This window comes from Festucalex cinctus, chromosome 3 (assembly GCF_051991245.1).
Source record: "Festucalex cinctus isolate MCC-2025b chromosome 3, RoL_Fcin_1.0, whole genome shotgun sequence".
Classification (NCBI taxonomy): Eukaryota; Metazoa; Chordata; class Actinopteri; order Syngnathiformes; family Syngnathidae; genus Festucalex; species Festucalex cinctus.
In genome coordinates, this window is record NC_135413.1 from 1,666,502 (window position 1) to 1,687,472 (window position 20,971).

Consider the following 20,971-nt stretch of genomic DNA (forward strand, 5'->3'; position numbering starts at 1 on the left):
CTCCACCTTAGCATATAGGTTATCCCCTATTCTGTAAACCCCTTCCAGGGTGACCCGTGCCTTTGTCTCCATTATTTGCCAGGCCCCCCGGAGGCTGCAGCCTTGCGAGCCTCGAGGAAGGCCTTCCTTTCTTCTGGGTTCAGCTTGTCAAATTCTTCTTTGGGCATGTATGCCGGACCTGGTCTTCGCGCTGCTGGCTGTTGTCTTGGTTGGGGCCTCGTCTGCTGTCCTGGCTGAGTGGCCGGTCTCTGATTTCCACTCATTCTCTGTTGCTGAGGTCTCACATAGGGGACAGTCTGAACTGGTCGCTGAGCTCCCTGCTGGACTTGCTGTTCGTTCCCTCGGGTGCGACTAGCGATTGGTCCGGTTCTCCTCTTCTCAGCGTTATGCTTATTCAGGCGATCCCACTTCTTAACGGAGGCTTCAATTTTCAGCGTCGTGCTATTTGGAGCCATTTTCACAAAGACAGCTTCGTTCCCTTTGTCCTTAACAATCATCCGCAGCACTTTGATATACCTATTTGGCGATATAACTTCTTTAATTTTGTGCCACACGTTTAGCAGTGAAACGTCCCTTTTGAGTTGCTCTCTAGCCCTGTTAACATGGGCATCTTCATCTTCATCTTCGCCATCCACCCATCTTTCGTAGACCTGTTGTGGTGTTTCGTTTGGTCCGACGGGGCTAGCGATGATGTATTGAAGCCATAGCTTCTTCGCGCCATCTCCTCCTGGCGCGTCCCTAATCATGGGCCATGTCTCAACTAAATACTCTTTAGCTGATTCTAGCCTACCTTTTTGGCGAACCAACTCCTTTAAGGTCTTAAACTGCTGCACATCACCCTCTATGTCGTGTGGCTGATTTATTGGATTCGGTACTATTGTAGTTAATCCCAGTTGTGTCATATATTGGGACTGCTGGTTCAAGGAGGCTCTTGGGGCAGCTGGTACCGTTAAAGTAACCGCTGCTCCATCATTATCTGAATCTGAATTCAGGCCATCGTCGGCTCTCAACTCACATTTTGCTTTATCATTTATTGCTTTCTTGAGCCGTCTTAACATAAAATCATGTGCCACCGCCACGTAACCATCCCTGAAATTCTTAGTCAGGTCTTGGTGAGCAAGTAATGTGGTGTATGGCGGGGCCTGTAAAAGGTTAACAGCCTCGCGATAAGTTATTCGCATAGCTAGAGGCATTTTACTATCCAGCTTACTGAGCCAGGCAGGTGGATAGGGGCGATTTACCTGCCCTGCCTCGGGTATGTACGCTTTTCGCCCATCCTTTGTCTCGATCCATCCCAGGCTAACATCCCTAGCTATCCTTTCTGAGGACCGGTACACATCAAACGTAGGTTGAGGATTTTTCTTTCTTCTATTCACTGGTCTTGTAACTATTTTCGGGTTCTGGCCAGGGTTGGCCGGGTCATCTTCTGACGAGGTTGAGTCTCGGTCTTCCTCAGCGGGGTTAGCGCCAATCGCGGTCGGAACAGGAGCTTGCTCTCCACCGTCCTCCTCTTCGCTCCCATCTTCTGGCAGGGGCACTGGCGTCATGGGGGGTCGTCCCGGAAAGGGGTCCCGTGCTGTTCCAGGGGTAGACGTGACGGGGCTAAAGGTCACCGTTCCCCTTGGGGCTTTGTTTTTCCCCTTCGGGGTTTGTCTGCTCGGTCCCGCTCGCTCTTCATCCTCTACCACCCGGGCAGCTCCTGACATCCCTCCACTTACCGTGGAAGGCACGGGAGTTGTTTTAACTGGGGATGGTGACTGGGGCGAGTCCCTGAGTTCTCCGGTTATCGATTGCTGGAGCTGGCGTCGTTCACGATCCATCTGCCTAGTGCGGGTTAAAATTTCATCTGTCACTGATTTAACCCGCTCCTCTCTCTGCTTTTTTGATATTGCTACCACAAATTCTACTCCCGATGGTGTTGTCACGGGAGTCTTAGCTCTTAAGGTGAAGGCCGCCACAGCTATGGACTCAGCCTGTTGCCACTGCATTTTCCCAGTTTTAATCCAATTTACATCTATCACTACTCTCTCCGCTCCTTCACCTAGCGCTTTGTCAACCCCTCTCTCCAATGCTTTTGCCATTTCGTCCGCATATTGTGACTGCTCGCTTTTAGGGTTCCACTCCGTCCCTGGCACGTGAATTATCATGCCATAGGGAGTGTTCCCGCCACTAGTTTTTGCCGCTATTATTGGCCGCTGATAATTTTTCTGTAATTCCTGTTTAACTTCTGATTCATATTCTTGTCCTGCTTCCTGCCTTAAAATGTTCCTAAGCGCTTTACTATGTGGTTTTAGTGATCTATCTGTAATTATCACTATAGCATCCCCTTGTATTTGCCAGGGGCTCCCCACATAGTGACACAATACCACTCCATTCCCGATTGAAACCTTTTTAGTTTCCTCCGGCAGCCCGCCCAGGGCCGCCGTTCTTATCAGGGGAGTCATTCTCACCGTTATTCCTGAGCTTTCATTTTCCGATGCTCCTGCGTCCTCCTGGGACACATGAGCCCGTATCATAAAAGCCCTCTTCACTTGCGGCTTCAGCAAACCGCTGCCTCGCCATCTGGAGCTCTTTCAACTCCGGTTGTTCCCAAAGGTTGAGGCTTAAAGCTTCAGTCCCCTTGGGATTTGCCAATTCCACCCTTATGTGCATTTTCTCGGCAAGGGATCTTATCGTCGGGTCCCACTGGACTCCGGTACTAACCACTTCCATCACATTATACACATCCAACAACACAGACCACCAGTGGACCCAAAGGCCCACCGTCCCAGAGGTGCATCCCTCTTGGGGGTGGTTTACCACTACTGTTGCTATGCCCATTATCTCGGGAAATTCGCTCACGAACATTCCCGTTTCCTTCACCGCCCTTTCCACCTCGACTGGGAGGTCTGTCGGACGGATCGAAGGGTTGTTTATCTCCAGGTGCCTTCTGGCCCCTGGTGGCCATCGATCTACACCTTCACCCAGTAGCATAACCACTACCGGTATATCCACTTGTTTTAGAGGACGGAATTCAGGCCTTAATCCTGCTCCCCTCTCCGTAGGGCTGGGGGGCTTTTCCCCTCCATTTTTCCCCGTCAATTTTTCCATTACTTCACTAGCGTGTTTTATAGCCCGCTTTGCTTTCTTATTGTAGGAGTGGAGCTATCTATTTCCGAAGCCTACCCGTGCGCTTTGGGTTTCAGGGACGTACTATAGCTCCTGGTTACTCAGCTCCGTACCCGTGTACGTTGCCTCTACTTCTATCGGGACTACCGCGTTCGGGTTTCCTACCTTAACTCGTAGGCGGATGTCCTCTCTTAAACGGTGGGGTGTACTGTCCTTCCAAATCGGTTGTAATCCTCTCCGCTTCCCTTTTCCGGGATCTGGCTATCTTCTTGTGCCAATGGACACTCCTGTCAAAACCGAAAAAGGCTGCTTCCACTAGAATATTAGTCTAGTGGAAACTCCTACCTTTTCTCCTTGGTTCTTGACGACTTTCTTCTTGTGCCAATGGACACTCCTGTCAGAACCGAAAAAGGCTTCTTCCACTAGAACATTAGCCTAGTGGAAACTCCTACCTTTTCTCCTTGGTTCTCGACGACTTTCTTCTTGTGCCAATGGACACTCCTGTCAGAACCGAAAACTTAAAATTTTCGCAAAAATACAAGGAGGAAAGGCAGGGGATGGGGGATCAGGGTTATGCCTGTAGCGGCGGCAGCCTCGGTCAATGGGTCCGCTATCAAAGAAAAGGGACCATAAATATTCTCGGGCACCCCGCAATAACCAAGCAAAGAATATGGTAGATTTGCTATAAATGGGTATCTATAATGACAAGCCACTAACATGGGCAACCGCACCCAATATGGAAGGCCTAAATACCGTAGACCATAGTTTATCATCACACTACTAAAGGAGACTCCTTCTCCCCGAGCAGCTCTCCACCATTAACTCTAACTGTTCAAGCCCTCCTCCTCTCCGTGGGCGGGCTTGAACCACCCCTTGACTCAGCCCCTCCCTCAGGAATGCGCGGCGCAGCGCGCTCTACCAGGTACACTATCAGTACCTTCACAGCCGACCAAAGCAGCAGGTCGCTGTAAAAGCCCATTCACTTTAAATGGCTCTCTCACACTCAGCCTCTGTTTGAGTGTAAGTCTCCTGGGGGGGCCAGTCGCCGTTCCTTTAACACAAAATAGTACAATCAACTTCAATTCAAAAATCACACTAGATTTTCACCATTAAAGCAGTTCTTTCCCATGAAACATTTTCATCAAAGAGACTAGTTTTGTGTTAGCTCAGGGTCGTCTGACATGACAATTTATCAGCGAGATCGCCCTCAGCTCTAAGCAGCGTGCCCACCACTCAGAGCCGCGCTCACTCGGGTTCCTGTTTGGGCTTCGATCGACCCCGATTTTGACAAAAATGAGTCAATCGAGCCCCACGTTGGGCGCCACATGTCAACTTCCGCTTACCCGCAGGACTTAAATCGGGAAATATGTCCTGATCGACTCTCCAATCAAAGGGTCAGTAATTCCCCTTTTCCCTCACCGGCTCTAAGGCGTCAGCGTGAGGGGACGGGAATTAGTTAAGCCGATATATCAAAGTGGACTCACCTAGGTTTGTTCACTGTCTTCTTATCATGAGGCCAATCCGTTTTCATCCACCTATCAATCCTGAATGAGCAACCACACAGAACCCAGGAATAATAGACTGAACACCTCACTTACTTGGCAGCTCCACTTCTCTTAGTTGTTTGCATTTGTTATTGACCTAGTCATTTAATAATCCTTGTTAGGATCATACGGACTTGTTTCATATCAAGCAGGAGTATTTGACTTTATTAATACAAATGGAGACATTCATTAGATGTTATTAGAATGCACTTACCTCTTTCCAGACGTCCGTTGCTGCTGTCCGTCTCGAAGAAAACTAATAGGGTCTTATAAAACGACCTGGACTTATTAAACGTCCGAAAGGAATAAAACAAAATGAAAATAAACAAATAAACAAATAAACCAATATTTATATTACAACGGTCTTATAAAACGACCTAGACTTATAAAATGTCCAAAAGAAATAAAACAAAAATAGAAATAAACAAATAAAACAAATAAACAAAATAATTCACAATCGGTTTTTAAATCCTTTTATTAGGTCTCATAAAAGGACCCCGGACTTATAAAATGTCCAAACAAAATAGAATAAAACCGAAAGAAACAAATAAAATAATTAAATCAAAAATTGTCTTTCAATTATTTTATTTCAAATAATAATATGAATATAAAACAGTTTTCAAATCCTTTAATAAACTCCCGCCAGACGCGGGACACAATTATAAATCACAAAAATCACAAATACTATAAAAATTAATATTAATAAAATACAGAATAAAATAGGAAAAGGGAAGTCAAACATAAATATTTAAACCTTTGATAAGAGCCTTGTAAGATTGATCACTTCTCAAAAGAGCTCAAGACCTGAATTTAAAATAAGACGTTTTTGGCTAAAATTTAATTTAAAGATATGGGAGTGTGTTAAATGGCTCCGTCCCTACACGCGATTAACCGTTCATAACTTCCTGCTAAACATCTTATTTAATAAAAGCATTTTACTTTACCCAATTTGGTGAGAAAAGTCCCGGTCGTGACTAACAGCCAAAGGTCCTTCGAATAAACCTAAGTCCTACCACGCCGCTGAACAGTCCTCCAATGACACACTCCATACAGGTTCATCGCAGGGAGAAGTCGAAGAGCCCCGATCCTCACAGTGGACGATCTTTTATAACCTTGGTTGCGTGTCACTGTTTCCTCTTGGTGAACGTGTCCTTCCGCGCGTCTTGGGGGATTTCCAGTCTCTTGTAGTCTCTTCACATCTCAATGCGCCGAGACGAGTTAGGACTTGTTCACAGTCTTCACACAGTTGAGTGACAGGCGCGCAACATTGGAGCTCAATCTTTGCATCAGCGCACACAGGAAACTGTTGCACCAGGTTGCGCTCTGTGGCTTGCGTAGCTTAGCAACCGGTTCCTGTTTTTCAAACAGGAAATTCATCGTGCTGCTAAAGTCTCAGTTACAATTCAACGGTCTTGGCTCTTATTTGATAGTCACACACATCAAATCAACATAATGTATGATAATGTTCTAAACCTAACTAAGCAAGCATGAATAACATGTATATACATGACATGTTAAATCCCAAATTCTCTCAGGGAATCTTAACAGGCTGATTCTATTTCATGTTACACATCTAGTATGACAATGTCAGGAGAAAACATTTGCATACAGGTAATCTTTACACTCAATGCAGTTACAGCAATCTTATAAGCGATTAACAGACATTATCGCTCGTAATTAAAAGAAAAGACAGCAAAGCTTCATAGTGGCTTCAATGTGCTGTAAGCATTGATCCATAATTCAGGATAACAATTGTCGAATAAAGATTGTGTGTGTGTATTATTACTTAGTTCAGGATACCTGTTATTTACATCCAATTTAATTTGTATAAGGTATAATGTCATAAAGGATGACCGATCCTTGCTAAGCAGGCGGCTCTGGTTGCTTAGGTTTGGCGGCATCTGGTGGTTGCTTTGAGGAACTACCCTCAGAGGCCAAAGTTAAATTATATCAGCCCTATAGACACCAATTCCTCGATCTTATGGACACCAATTGATCTCTAATTCTAGAATTGAGTTCAGTCCATAATTCGTTATCTAATATTACATGATATGGCACCACATCTGACCCACTCGATCCCACTCAATTCAACAGTTGCAAGGTGGTGTCGAGAAGGAATGATGAGAGGGTTTGTGATGTCAATGCCTAGCTCAGATTGTGTGATTCGGCCTCCAACTCTTTAAGAGTCCATTGTCGTCGAGCACAGGATGCAATTTCCAAAGAGTACTTGAAGGAGGAATCTTGCACTTACTCTGTATGCATTCAATTTCCTCTTGGTAGAACTCACTTTGCACACTCTTTATGATGCACACTTTAGCTTTTACAGTGGCATGAAAAAGTATCTGAACCTTTTGGAATTTCTCACATTTCTGCCTAAAATCACCATCAAACGTGATCTGATCTTTGTCAAAATCACACAGATGAAACAAGTGTCTGCTTTAACTAAAACCACCCAAACATTTACAGGTTTTCATATTTTAACAAGGATAGCATGCAAACAATGACAGAAGGGGGGAAGAATAAGTAACTGAACCATCACATTTAATATTTTGTGGCCCCCCTTTGGCAGCAATAACTTCAACCGGACGCTTCCTGTAGCTGCAGATCAGTCTGGCACATCGATCAGGACTGATCTTGGCCCATTCTTCTTTACAAAACTGCTGTAGTTCAGTCAGATTCCTGGGATGTCTGGCATGAATCGCTGTCTTGAGGTCATGCCACAGCATCTCAATGGGGTTCAAGTCTGGACTTTGACTTGGCCACTCCAGAACGTGTATTTTGTTCTTCTGAAACCATTTTGAAGTCGATTTGCTTCTGTTTTGGATCATTGTCTTGTTGCAGCATCCATCCTCTTTTTAGCTTCAACTGTCTGACAGACGGCCTCAGGTTTTCCTGCAAAACATCCTGATAAACTTTTGAATTCATTTTTCCATGAATGATTGCAAGTTGTCCAGGCCCTGAGGAAGCAAAACAGCCCCAAACCATGATGCACCCTCCACCATGCTTCACGGTGGGGATGAGGTGTTGATGTTGGTGAGCTGTTCCATTTTTCCTCCACACATGACGTTGTGTGTTCCTCCCAAACAATTCAACTTTGGCTTCATCAGTCCACAAAATATTTTGCCAAAACTTCTGTAGAGTGCCCAAGTGCCTTTTTGCGAACATTAAACGAGCCACAATGTTTTTTTTAGACAGCAGTGGCTTCCTCCGTGGAGTCCTCCCATGAACACCATTCTTGGCCAATGTTTTACATATAGTTGATGCATGCACAGAGATATTGGACTGTGCCAGTGATCTCTGTAAGTCTTTAGCAGACACTCTAGGGTTATTTTTTACCTCTTTGAGTGGTCTGCGCTGAACTCTTGGCGTCATCTTTGGTGGGCGGCCACTCCTTGGGAGAGAAGTAACAGTGCCAAACTCTCTCCATTTGTACACAACTTCGCTGACTGTTGATTGATGAACATCCAGACTTTTAGAGATGGTTTTGTATCCTTTGCCAGTTTTATACAAACCAACAATTCTTGATAGCAGGTCTTCCGACAGCTCTTTTGAGCGAGTCATGGTGCACATCAGACAATGCTTCTCATCAAGACAATTCTAACCAGGTGTGTGTTTTATAGTGGGCAGGGCAGCTTTAAGCCACTCATCAGTGATTGGGCACACACCTGACTTAAATTGTTTGGTAAAAATTGGTTTCAATTGCTCTTTAAGTATCCTTAGGCAGAGGGTTCAATTACTTATTCCTCCCCCTTCTGTCATTGTTTGCATGCTATCCTTGTTAAAATATGAAAACCTGTAAATGTTTGGGTGGTTTTAGTTAAAGCAGACACTGTTGTTTCATCTGTGTGATTTTGACAAAGATCAGATCACGTTTGATGGTGATTTTAGGCAGAAATGTGAGAAATTCCAAAAGGTTCAGATACTTTTTCATGCCACTGTAAGAGGTCATCTTCTCAAGGTTGACAAATGTGCCAACCATGAAAGCTGGGATTTTTGTTGGAGTGAGTAAAGATGCAGGCAATATGAATCAAGAAAGCTATTGCTCTGATGACAAGACGGTACTTAGAGAATCGCTCAAAGCATTTAGCACTTATTTTTTCTTACATTTGTCGCCACTGCTGGACATACCTCACAATCCCGAACAGGGTCAATGAGGTCAAATGTAACTGGGGTCCAAATCCGGGAGGTGGAGTTAGTGAGGAAAGTTGGTCCTACTAACCATGTGGTGTTGCTCAGTAGTGCTGCTGGTACAGACCGGGACCCATGGTCAGCCGGGTTCAGTTCGGAAGGGACATACTTCCACTGGTTAGAGTTTGCTGACTGAAGGATGTGCTGGACTCGATTATGAACATACACATAGAATCTGCGAGACTTGTTGTATATGTAACCTAGTACAACTCTACTGTCGGTGTAGTACTCGATGTTGTCAAACGTAATGTCCATTTATGTTATAATCAATTTTGCAACCTCGACAGCTAGCACTGCGGCGTATAACTCAAGTCTTGGAATGGTGAGCACTTGGGGTGCTAACTTTGATTTTCCATAAACAAACCCAACTTCCGAGTGATCTGCTGTTGATACTTTTATGTAGGCAACGGCGGCAATGGCATTTACTGATGCATCAGCAAACACAACAAGAAAGAGCTTCTTTTGAGCGTGTGTTGTAGAGAGAGAAGTATAGGTTTGTGGTATTTGAAGAGTTTCCAATTCTTGAAGAGAGTCCCTCCATTTAGTCCATTTTGCACTCATGTTTTCCGGGAGAGGTGTGTCCCAGTCACATTTTTCGCCCGTTAATCTGTTCAGCTCCCTAAGGATCAATCGACCTTGTATTGTGATAGGAGCAATGAATCCAAGTGGATCGTAGAGACTAATAATCGTAGACAGGACACCTCTGCGTGTGAAAGGCTTTTGGTCGTCAGTGATCCGGAACATGAACGTATCTGCGGCAATGTTCCATGACAAACCTAAGCTGGGTTGTATCGGAGGCTCTTGACTGCAAATATCCAGATTTTCGATATCTTTGGCAAGATCATCCGAGGGAAAGGCCTTGAGAACTGCTGGCCGATTAGAGGTGATTTTGTGCAATCTGAGGTTAGAGCATGAAAGAGCGTTTTGTGCACGTTTTAGGATTTTTATTGCCTCCTCTTCTGTGGCGAATGATTTGAGAGCGTCGTCGACGTAGAAATCACGTTCAATGAACCTGCACACCTCGCTGCCGAAGTGCGTTTCTTTGTCTGTTGCGGCCCTTCTCAAGCCGTAAATAGCAACGGCGGGTGAGGGACTGTTTCCAAAGATGTGCACGCATATGCGATACTCAATGACTTCATTGGCCATGTTATTGTCTTTGTGCCAAAGGAAGCGGAGAAAGTCTCTGTGTTTCTCGTTGACTACAAAACAATGAAACGTGTTCAATGTCGGCGGTTATTGCCACTTGCTCCTGCCAGAATCTCATGAGCACCCCAACGAGGCTATTGTTGAGGTTAGGGCCTGTCAGCAAGACATCGTTGAGAGAGAGTCCGTTGTAAGTGGCGCTGGAGTCGAAAACCACTCGTATTTTATTAGGCTTTCTTGGGTGATATACTCCAAATAAAGGCAGATACCAACACTCTTGGTTCTGGGCAAGAGGTGGTGCAACGTCTGCACGTCCTTTATTGAACATATTTTCCATAAATTCAAGAAAGTGTGTCTTCATTTGAAGTCGCTTTTCAAGAGTGCGCTTGAGTGACATGAGTCGATCATAAGCCATTTGTCTGTTATTAGGCAGCCGTTGCCGTGGCGAGCGAAACGGCAAGGGAGCAACCCAGCTATTTGTTTCGTCCTGTTAAAACACTGAGTCCATTAGTACAAGGTGCAAGATTTTTGTCATTGGGTGTGCGTGCATAAATCTGCTGTCCTAGGTCGTCCATGTCATTTACTGGTATATAGTTGCTTGCATGCTCTGGGCTGTGACGGTGTTCGGGCAATCCGCATAATGTCTCTTTGACTTTGATTTGTTTTTCACATGGGTCAAGACGGCTTGCGCGACCATTTTCCAAGATGAAGGTTTTGTAACTGTTAACATGGGAAGGTTTGTGTGCCCCATCAAGACAAACATCACCGACGACTACCCATCCTAAATCGAGCCTTTGAGCGAATGGGGCATCATCTGGGCTGTTTATTTGTTCTCTGAGTTTATGAACTCTCAGGACATCCCTACCGAGCAAAAGCAGTATGTCTGCATTGGTGTCTAATGGTGGGATCATTTTGCAAACATGCTGCAGGTGGGCGTGATTGTGACCGACTTCTGGAGTAGTTATCTGAGCGGTTTTTAGGAATGTCATTACATTCGATGAGTGTCGGCAAGGGTAAACTTAACTTTTCGCTGACTGACTCAACGACGAATCCAGACGCTCATCTACCAGTTGCTCCTATCAGCCCAGCACAAGTTTTCCGTGTGTAGGAATGGCTTACACCTTTAATCCGAAACATATCAAAGTACTGAGAGCGTGCGAGTGAGCGGTTGCTCTGCTCATCTAGAATGGCATACATTCTCTTTGTTTGTGACCAGCTGGGTACACGTTCACTAGTATTATTTTTTAACATTCCTTCGCGCTCACCCCTTCTCCACATACCTCAGTGCACCTAGACCTAACTTCTTGAGTGTCCGTGACTTCTCCTGTGTCCGCTTTGACATCCTCCCCGCCATGCTCTGTGAGGGGAGGGAACATTTCCAACTGCCATGGTGATGGACCTGAGTGGAGGGCAGGAATGTGATTGTTACAGCCACACTCTATGCATGTGATTTCTGCTGTACAGTTCTTGGCGAGATGACCAGTGGAGTCGCAGCAGCGGAAACAAATGTTATATTCTCAGAGGATTTGTTTGCGCTCGTCCAGACTTTTCGCTCTGAATCCTTTACAGTGTTTCAGAGGGTGAGGCTTGTTGTGAATAGGACCGTGTTTACTGACGTTTATTGCCTCTTGCTTTTCTAATGTCGATATTTGCGTTTTGTGAACAAATATAGGTAGTTTGGAATACTTGTCAGATCCCTGTTTCCTCTCATATGGTGCTGGTTGATTGGAGCTGGACAGGTTGAAGCTAGGGTCGTTTCTTGTTTTGGCTTCGTTGCGAACGAAGTTGGCGAAGACTGAAAAGGGAGGGAAGATGACACCATGTTCTTGTTTGTATTTGTTACCATAAGTCATCCATTTCTCCTGTATATTGTAAGGGAGTTTGTCCACGATTGGTTGTATCCCTCTTGACGTATCGAGGTAAGTTAAGCCGGGTAAGAACCCATCCTACTGGGCAGCCTCAAGCTCTAACAACAGGTCGGCTAAATCACGAAGTTTGTAGAGTTCTTTGGCTGCAGTTTTGGGGAAACTTCAACTTTACTGAATAAAGACTGCTCTATAACCTCTGGTGAGCCATAAATTTCTTCAAGTCTCTCCCAGGCCATATTTAAACCAGCTTCAGGGCATCTGATGTTGACTGCCTTGATCTGCTTTACCTGTTTAGCAGAGTTTTCACCAAGGTACCATACTAATAAATCAAGTTCTTCCCCTGCTGACAGGTCTAAACCTGCTATAGCGCCTTTGAAGGAAGATTTCCACGCCCAGTAGCTCATGGGCTGGTCATCAAAGCTGGTAAGGCCTGTAGTTATGAGCTGACTGCGTGCTAGGTATTTGGCAAGGTCATAAGTTGGTTTAGTTATGACACAATCAGTGTGCAGGTGCTTTGTAGTGTCCGGAACTGGGGTCGAAAATGGAGATCGTTTGCAGCCGACAGCCTGGTGGAAGTGACGTTTATCATCAGAAGTTGTTCCATCTAATTTATTCTCTTGTTTTACAGCATCTATTTTAGGATACCGTTCTAGACTGTTTCTTTCTGGTTGGTTTGTCTGTTTCACAAACAGATGCTTGTTGTAACACATATTGACGGGTGCATTGTTCTTGGTTCTCTTTAAAAGTGTTCATAAGTTATGCTGCGTGTTTCAAAGCCTAATCCAAGCAGCCCAACTTCCAAAGACATTGCTTCTGCTATTGCAGCTTCTTTTTCTTGTTCTGCCCTGAGTGCATCAAGGGTGGCTTGTAGACGTGCTTGTTCAACCTTTATTTCTATTTCCTTTTTTGCATATGAAGCTCTGGCTTGAGCTGCTTCAGCCTTTGCTTTGGCTCTTAATAGCTCCATGCTTGCTCTTGAGCTTACAGTTGATGAAGATTTCTTTGAAACAACTGAGAGGTTGTCATTCATTGTGGGCTTTCTTTCAGACATTTAGGGTTCATATGACAAAGAGCAATACTGCTGTGTAGGCTTCTGCTGCCTGTCTGCACTTTACTTAGCTCTTGAGAGATTGCAAGACTCCACGTGAGGTCTTCTTCAGCTCCGTTGCTCGTTGTGGTGCCGTCTTTTCACTGTCAAGGCCTTGCTAGTCGAATGGCTAGCTTATCCAAGCAGCTAAACATTCATAAACAGACTCTACGGAGTCCAGGTGTGCAGTGAAGTTGTCTATTTATATTGTGAAACTGTAACAAGAAACATACAATTGACATTTGCACTCCATACACATAAATAATAATAGGACAACAAATGTAATTAGCATATGCTAACAATTAGCGATCGCGATTAGCATTTTAAATTGACAAACATCTACAATTTGGCACACATCTAAGTGCTTCTTTTTTTCAACCCCTATTCTAAAATGACACCACATGTTCAAATGCTTCCCATGTTATCTGCTATTTGTATATCACGAACAAAGTATTCTCTCATGGCAACTACACATGTACAACATGTTTCAAGTAACTTTTTGTTAGCTTTTTTAATTTGTACATTTCCTCTACACGCACACACTTTCTATATACCAATGGCGAGCGGTGACTTTTTCGAGTGGACATGCTGGTGTCACATGAAAGTGAAATTTTTTGGGCTATTTTTATTATTAATTTCAATATTACATATTTTATACCGCTGTGTAGGTATAAAATTAAAACGGAAATATTCAGGACTGACGCAGGTTGATACGCACACACTGGAATGTAACCAGTTCCGTGGTGTATGAAATGACAAAATCACAATTTGTCAATTCGTTGGAATTTACAGTATTCGGAACTGGCTCATGACCATGATGTAAACTCAACCCGGGAGAAGGGAAAAATGACATCGCAGTGAAGCCGCAAGAGGTTTCAATCAACAATAAAGTTTACTGATCTATTTGGACAGCCAACTAGCCACTGATGTTTGTCGTCCGTCCTTTCTTGACAGTGAGGAACGAAATTCGGCCCCGTTTTCGTGATGATTACTCTAGTAGAACGACCACTTGAAATGATATTTTCGCTGGACCATTCCTTGAGCGCACTGGAGGACCGCGGAGCACGGCCCCGAACGCTGGAGCCTCCTCGGGCATGAAATCTGGCATTTGCCAGCCCTCTATCTCCGGGACGCAAAGCCACTGACTGCTAGCCAGTGTTAGTTACAATATAACCAGCACAGTACAACAGCTCTCGATGCTAGCAGGAAATAAAGTACAACAAACAACGTTAACTGAACTGCACGCCTCCTCCCTTCTCTCCCGCAGCTCAACTCAACTCAACTTAACAAGCCAAGTAAGGCAATTTTGCGGAAGCTTTTTTGCCATTCAAATGCCGCACGTACTGAAACAACGTACATAGAACTCACACAATTGATTTCTCATTGTGTATGCGCAAAACAAACTGTTGTAGCGATAATTGGGTCGTCTTTTGGACGAATTAATAATCTGGACGTTACAGAGGTAAATTATACTTACCTTGATAACCTCTGGGGCACCACGTTGGTTTTGCTTTGGGTTAGCAGGAGCAAACAACGACCAAAATCCTTCTCTCATCAGTCATTGATAATCTAAAGTCGCCACACTCGATATTCAGTGGTTCGTTGTACTAACAAAAGAATAATAATCCACTCGGAAACACAGATGACTTAGGCGGAATAAAGTTTATAAAACATGCATTTATTCACGATTGCTACACTACAGAATCAAAATACTGCCTATCTAACTATTCTACCGTCAGAAGAAAAGAAATAAAATAAAGCGAATGAAAATAAGGAAGGAATGCGAATGAATAAAGAAACAGGGAAAAGAGAAAATTTGACCTGCCAGATTTGTGATGTTTCAAACGTAAGTGGCACACAGTGGATACGCCGAGGTAGAAATCAAGCGCACTTACGAGAATTGGAGTTGCGTAGAAACAAACAGAAGTGGCGGCCTTTTTGACAAGTTGGAAAAATAGTCAATGTTCGTTGAAAAAGGCAAGAAGAAGAAAAAAAAAAAAAGGGTTTATTCCACAGGTGAGCAAGGGGGCCACGCCAGGGGCCTGACGTAGTTGCGCGGCTCGTCCCTTGATTGGTTGGTCGACTTGGCGAGGTTGGTTCTGCCGGACGGCTGCCCGGTTCCAGGTGGAGTTCGGTCCGCTACGCGCCTGCGTACGGGGAAGGCCAGCCGTTGGAGGTGAGCAAGCACCGCGGCGGGGCGCCACCGAATAGCAGGTGAGGTGCTGAGCGGCTGAGGTGCGCAACCTTGAGTTCGGCGGTACGTTGCAAATGTACCCCGGGGGCCGCGGAGTCCGGGCGGCAAGCACCGATGGTGGGAAAAAAACAAAACAAAACTAGAGCTGCGAGCAGCTATAAAGGGCCCTCGCAGCCCGGGCCACGTTGGGGTACTTGCACGTTGGGGAACTTGCACATTGGGGTACTGGCACATTGGAAGCAGAATTTCTTTGAAAATGGCATGATAAACATGTAGATTTTTTTTTTTTTTTGCCAGGTGTGATGAGTGTGTCAAGCTCAATGGGTTTTGGTGATTGTTAAGATCTGCAAAAATCAGCGTCTTTTTTTTTATTTTTAGGCAATGAGTTGCCCTGATTGGTATTTTTCGTAAAAGTATATATACACACATCATCGCTCGTACTCATTGCACAATGTTGCTTTTATTGTCCATAGAGGCGATCAAAAAAAAAAAAAAAAAACTAAATAAAAAATATGTATGTTTGGATCGGTCTGATACCAGTGAACAGATTGAGTGGTGGAAAGTAAAAGAATATTCATAAATGACTTAGTTATCACACTTACAATGAGTTTACAATTTTTGCAAAAATACCGTAAGTGAGGCATTTTTTTTTTATGCCTCAAGGACTAGGTGGCGCTGTATTTAAAACTGAATTTTGTCATAGAGATACCTTCAGGCCTTGACTATAAATATACATTTCAAGTATGGGATTTTTTGGAGCATGTACCTGGGAGTTATTCAGCATAGCCTTCATTCACGATATTGCTTTTAATGTCCATAGAGGCTATCAAAAATACATAAAACTAAATAACAAAAATATGTGTGTTTGGTTAGGTCTGATGCCAGTGAATATTTTGAGTGGTGGAAAGTAAAAGAATATTCCTAAATGACTTAGTTATCACACATAGAATGAGTTTACATTTTTTGTACAAAATACCGTAAGTGGGGTATTTTTTTTTCATGCCTCAAGGGCTAGGTGGCGCTGCATATATAACTGAATGTTGTCATAGAGATACCTTCAGGCCTTGACAATAAACATACATGTCAAGTTTGGGATTTTTTGGAGCATGTATCGGGGAGTTATTAAGCATATCCTTTTTCAGTGCGAAACACAAATTTTGATGCCCCGCCCTCATCATATAGTATTTCCAAAAGTCAAGAATTTTCCGTCTGTTGTTGGCTCAGGTCTTGGCATGGTCCAGGTCAAGTCATAAGTCAGTCGGATAAAACGTGTAGGAGAAGTGGGCAAAAGTATGCCCCCTGAAAATTTGCAAAAATCGTCAAAAATGGAACATTCAAAAATTCGTAGCTCACTTCCTGTTCATTTTAGCATATGGGTCCAAGAGACTTTTTTGTAGGTCTTTGGCTCCCTCATACACCTAAAAATATTCGTAGATCTTGCTTAAACGTACAATCGGGGCTGCTTCATTAAAAATTTCTAGGGGGCGCTATTGAGTCATTTTTGTAAAAATAGGACAATACATGATAAAATATTGCTCATTTTGCCAGGCCAGATGTGTGTGCCAAGTTTCATGAGTTTCTGCGCATGTTTAGACCATCAAAACTGGCGTTGTTTTCTTGGCGAACAGTGCTTAGCCACGCCCACAGTGATTCGCGAAAACTCACAAACTTCGTGTTGTGACATCATGAAGGCCGAAACCCTCATCTGAGCAAATATGAGGTTAGTCCAGTTAACGTGTTTGGAGAAAAATGTACAAGAAAATTCGTAAGAAAAAAAATTGCCACTAGGTGGCGCTATCAGTAAGATGAAATATAAGTTCGTAGATGTCTTTAGGGCTGGACTCTCATCAAATGTGTGAAATTTTGAGAAGATAGGATCATCTCAGTCAAGTTCATGCAGCTTTTATTGTCACGAAAAATCTTCAGACTTTGCGGCACCGTAGCGGCCACGCCCTTTGGCGAAAAGTTACAATATTCGGTGTGGGGCATGATCAACATCTTAAGGATTTTCTGACCAACTTTCAACTGGATCCCTTCAACGAGCTCAGCGCAGTAGCTAAAAACGTAAAGTATGACATTTATTGTTACCACTAGGTGGTGCTATATGTATAACTGAATTTTATCATATAGATGTTTTCAGGCCGTGACTATTACGTTGCCTGAGAAGTTTGAGATTTTTTGGAGCTTGAACATGGGAGTTATTAAGCATTTGCTCTTTCTGGACAAATGAAATTTTAAAGACAATATTTGATGCCCCGCCCCCATCATATAGTATTTCTAAAAGGCAAGACTTTTTGCCCAGTTGTTCTCTCAGGTCTTGAGATGATAAATGCCAAGTTTGATATGAATTGGATGAAAAATGTTTGCAGAGGGGGAAAAAGCATGACCACAGTGAATGTGCCAAAATAGGCCAAAATTGGACATAAAAAAATTCATAGCTCATTTCCTGTACATTTTAGCTACATGGTCCCAATAGAGTTTTTTGTGCGTCTCGGGGTGCTACACGTGCCTGCCAATTTTCGTTGCTCTAGCTCAAACGTGCCAGGCTTGGTTTTTATTTTTCTACGCTAGGGGGCGCTATAGAGTCGCGTTGTTATGACGACTTCATAATATAAAATTTTTCGCCGGGCCTGAGGAGTGTGCAAAGTTTGGTGAGTTTTCGTGAATGTTTAGGTCCTCAAAAATGCGATCGTTTACGGAGAAGAAGAAGAAGAAGAAGAAGAAGAAGAATAACTAGAGCTGCGAGCAGCTATAAAGGGCCCTCGCAGCCCGGGCCACGTTGGGGTACTTGCACGTTGGGGTACTGGCACATTGGAAGCAGAATTTCTTTGAAAATGGCATGATAAACCATTACGTGGATTTATTTTTTTATTTTATTTTTTTTTTTGCCTCAAGGACTAGGTGGCGCTGTGTTTATAACTGAATTTTGTCATAGAGATACCTTCAGGCCTTGACAATAAATATACATTTCAAGTATGGGATTTTTTGGAGCATGTACCGTGGAGTTATTAAGCATATCCTTCATTCACGATATTGCTTTTAATGTCCACAGAGGCTATCAAAAATAAATAAAAATATATATATGTTTGGATAAGTCTGATGCCAGTGAACATTTTGAGTGGTGGAAACTAAAAGAATATTCATAAATGACTTAGTTATCACACTTAGAATGAGTTTACATTTTTTGTACAAAATACCGTATGTGGGGTATTTTTTTTTTTATGCCTCAAGGGCTAGGTGGCGCTGCATATATAACTGAATGTTGTCATAGAGATAACTTCAGGCCTTGACGATAAACATACATGTCAAGTTTGGGATTTTTTGGAGCATGTACCGGGGAGTTACGTATCAAGCATATCCTTTTTCATTGCGAAACACAAATTTTGATGCCCCGCCCTCATCATATAGTATTTCGAAAAGTCCAAATTTTCCCCCCTGTCGTTGGCTCAGGTCTTGACATTGTCCAGGTCAAGTCTTAACTCAGTCGGATGAAACGTGGAGAAGAAGTGGGCAAAAGTATGCCCCCTGTAAATGTGCAAAAATCATCAAAAATGGGAAATTCAAAAAATCGTAGCTCACTTCCTGTTCATTTTAGCATATGGGTCCAAGAGACTTTTATGTAGGTCTTGGGCTCCCTCATACACCTAAAATTTTTCGTAGATCTTGCTTAAACGTACAACCGGGGCTGCTTCATTAAAATTTTCTAGGGGGCGCTATTGAGTCATTTTTGTAAAAATAGCACAATCAACATTAAAATATTGCTCATTTTACCAGGCCAGATGTGTGTGCCAAGTTTCAGGAGTTTCTGTGCATGTTTAGACCCTCAAAACCGGCGTTGTTTTCTTGGCGAAGAGCGCTTAGCCACGCCCACAGAAATTCGCGAAAACTCACAAACTTCGTGTTGTGACATCATGAAGGCCGAAACCCTCATCTGGCAAATATGAGGCAGGTCCAGTTAACGTGTTTGGAGAAAAACGTAGAAGAAAATTCGTAAGAAAAAAAATTGCCACTAGGTGGCTCTATCAGTTAGATGAAATATAAGTTCGTAGATGTCTTTAGGGCTGGACTCTCATCAAATGTGTGAAATTTTGAGAAGATAGGATCATCTCGGTCAAGTTAATGCAGCTTTTATTGTCACGAAAAATCTTCAGATTTTGCGTCACCGTAGCGGCCACGCCCTTTGGTGAAAAGTTACAATATTCGGTGTGGGGCATGATCAACATCTGAAGGCTTTTCTGACCAATTTTCAATTGGATCCCTTCAACGAGCTCAGCACAGTAGCTAAAAACGTAAAGTATGACATTTATTGTTACCACTAGGTGGCGCTATATGTATAACTGAATTTTATCATATAGATGTTTTCAGTCCGTGACTATTACGTTGCCTGAGAAGTTTGAGATTTTTTGGAGCTTGAACATGGGAGTTATTAAGCATTTGCTCTTTCTGGACAAATGAAATTTTAAAGACAATATTTGATGCCCCGCCCCCATCATATAGTATTTCGAAAAGGCAAGACTTTTTGCCCAGTTGTTCTCTCAGGTCTTGAGATGATAAATGCCAAGTTTGATGTGAATTGGGTGACAAATGTTTGCAGAGGGGGAAAAAGCATGACCACAGTGAATGTGCCAAAATAGGCCAAAATTGGACATAAAAAAATTCATAGCTCATTTCCTGTACATTTTAGCTACATGGTCCCAATAGACTTTTTTTGTGCGTCTCGGGGTGCTACACGTGCCTGCCAATTTTCGTTGCTCTAGCTCAAACGTGCCAGGCTTGGTTTTTATTTTTCTACGCTAGGGGGCGCTATAGAGTCGCGTTGTTATGACAACTTCATAATATAAAATTTTTCGCCGGGCCTGAGGAGTGTGCAAAGTTTTGGGAGTTTTCGTGAATGTTTAGGTACTCAAAAATGCGATCGTTTACGGAGAATAATAATAATAATAATAATAATAATAATAATAATTCGAACGAAAAACAATAGGGACCTCGCAGCGGTCGCTGCTCGGGCCCTAAAAACAAAAGAGTCTTTAGTCAGCGTTGCAGTTGAACCTGCTTTGGCGTGGCGTGGAGCGAGGGTCCGATTCTCGCCAGCGGTTACTGCCAGGAAAGAAAAAAACCACGTGGTTGGCAGGTTTCTTGGAACAAAGAGTTCGAGCAGCCTGGGACACTTGCAGGTCGTGCCAGGGAGTTTTTTGGTTGAGGCTTGTGAGAGCAGGAAGAGGGCAAGAGAATGAGCGGAGGTCTGCTCGTCCTTTTTAAAGTCTCTGGGTGGGGCTTCAGCAGGTGATGGCACACCCTTCTGTTCGCTCGAGCAGACTTTAAGAGGAAAATTATTAAAGAGATTAATAATTTGGCATTAAATTTGGTCAGTCTGGCAAATCAGTTTTCCCACACAACCCGTTTAACACACATCGTAATTAATGCATCATAAACTAACTTGTGAGGTAACTTCTACTTATCTAATCTGACTGAACTGAGAGATATTGATTACCTTTCATTCTTTATGGAGTACAAATGAAATAGGATGTTCATACACACAAAGATATAACATGAATCATTCGTAGTTCAGTTGTCTGTCAAGAATTATCATGCTATAGATGTGTAAAATGTGGTTACTTATGTGAATTGTCACTCAGGATAGTTCCAAGTTTCGCCACTTGGAGGTGTTGTTGCTCTATCTAGACGTTCCAGGAAGGGCGAGGCGCCGGAGTATCCTTTTGTGATTGATAAGAAGTCATGAACATTCCTTTGATCGGCCATTTGTGTATTCCAAACCATTGGAGCCATTTGTTAGGGCTCCGAGAAGACTGCTTGAAATACACTCCTTCGGCAGACGCAT

General features: G+C 43.4%; 1 protein-coding gene across 3 annotated transcripts in view; it reads left to right on the forward strand.

Annotated features, from left to right (window-relative positions):
* Positions 1–20,971, forward strand: part of adat1 (adenosine deaminase tRNA specific 1) — a 196,257-nt gene that overhangs the window by 119,895 nt on the left and 55,391 nt on the right. The window contains exon 1 of one of the 3 annotated variants that reach the window (XM_077515464.1): positions 11,470–11,563. The exons of the other annotated variants lie outside the window; for them this stretch is intronic. Within the exon in view, the coding sequence (XP_077371590.1) occupies positions 11,490–11,563 (74 nt within the window). The 5' untranslated portion in view covers positions 11,470–11,489. Of the gene's footprint in view, positions 1–11,469; positions 11,564–20,971 lie in introns of those variants that run through there. 3 annotated transcript variants of the gene reach the window in all.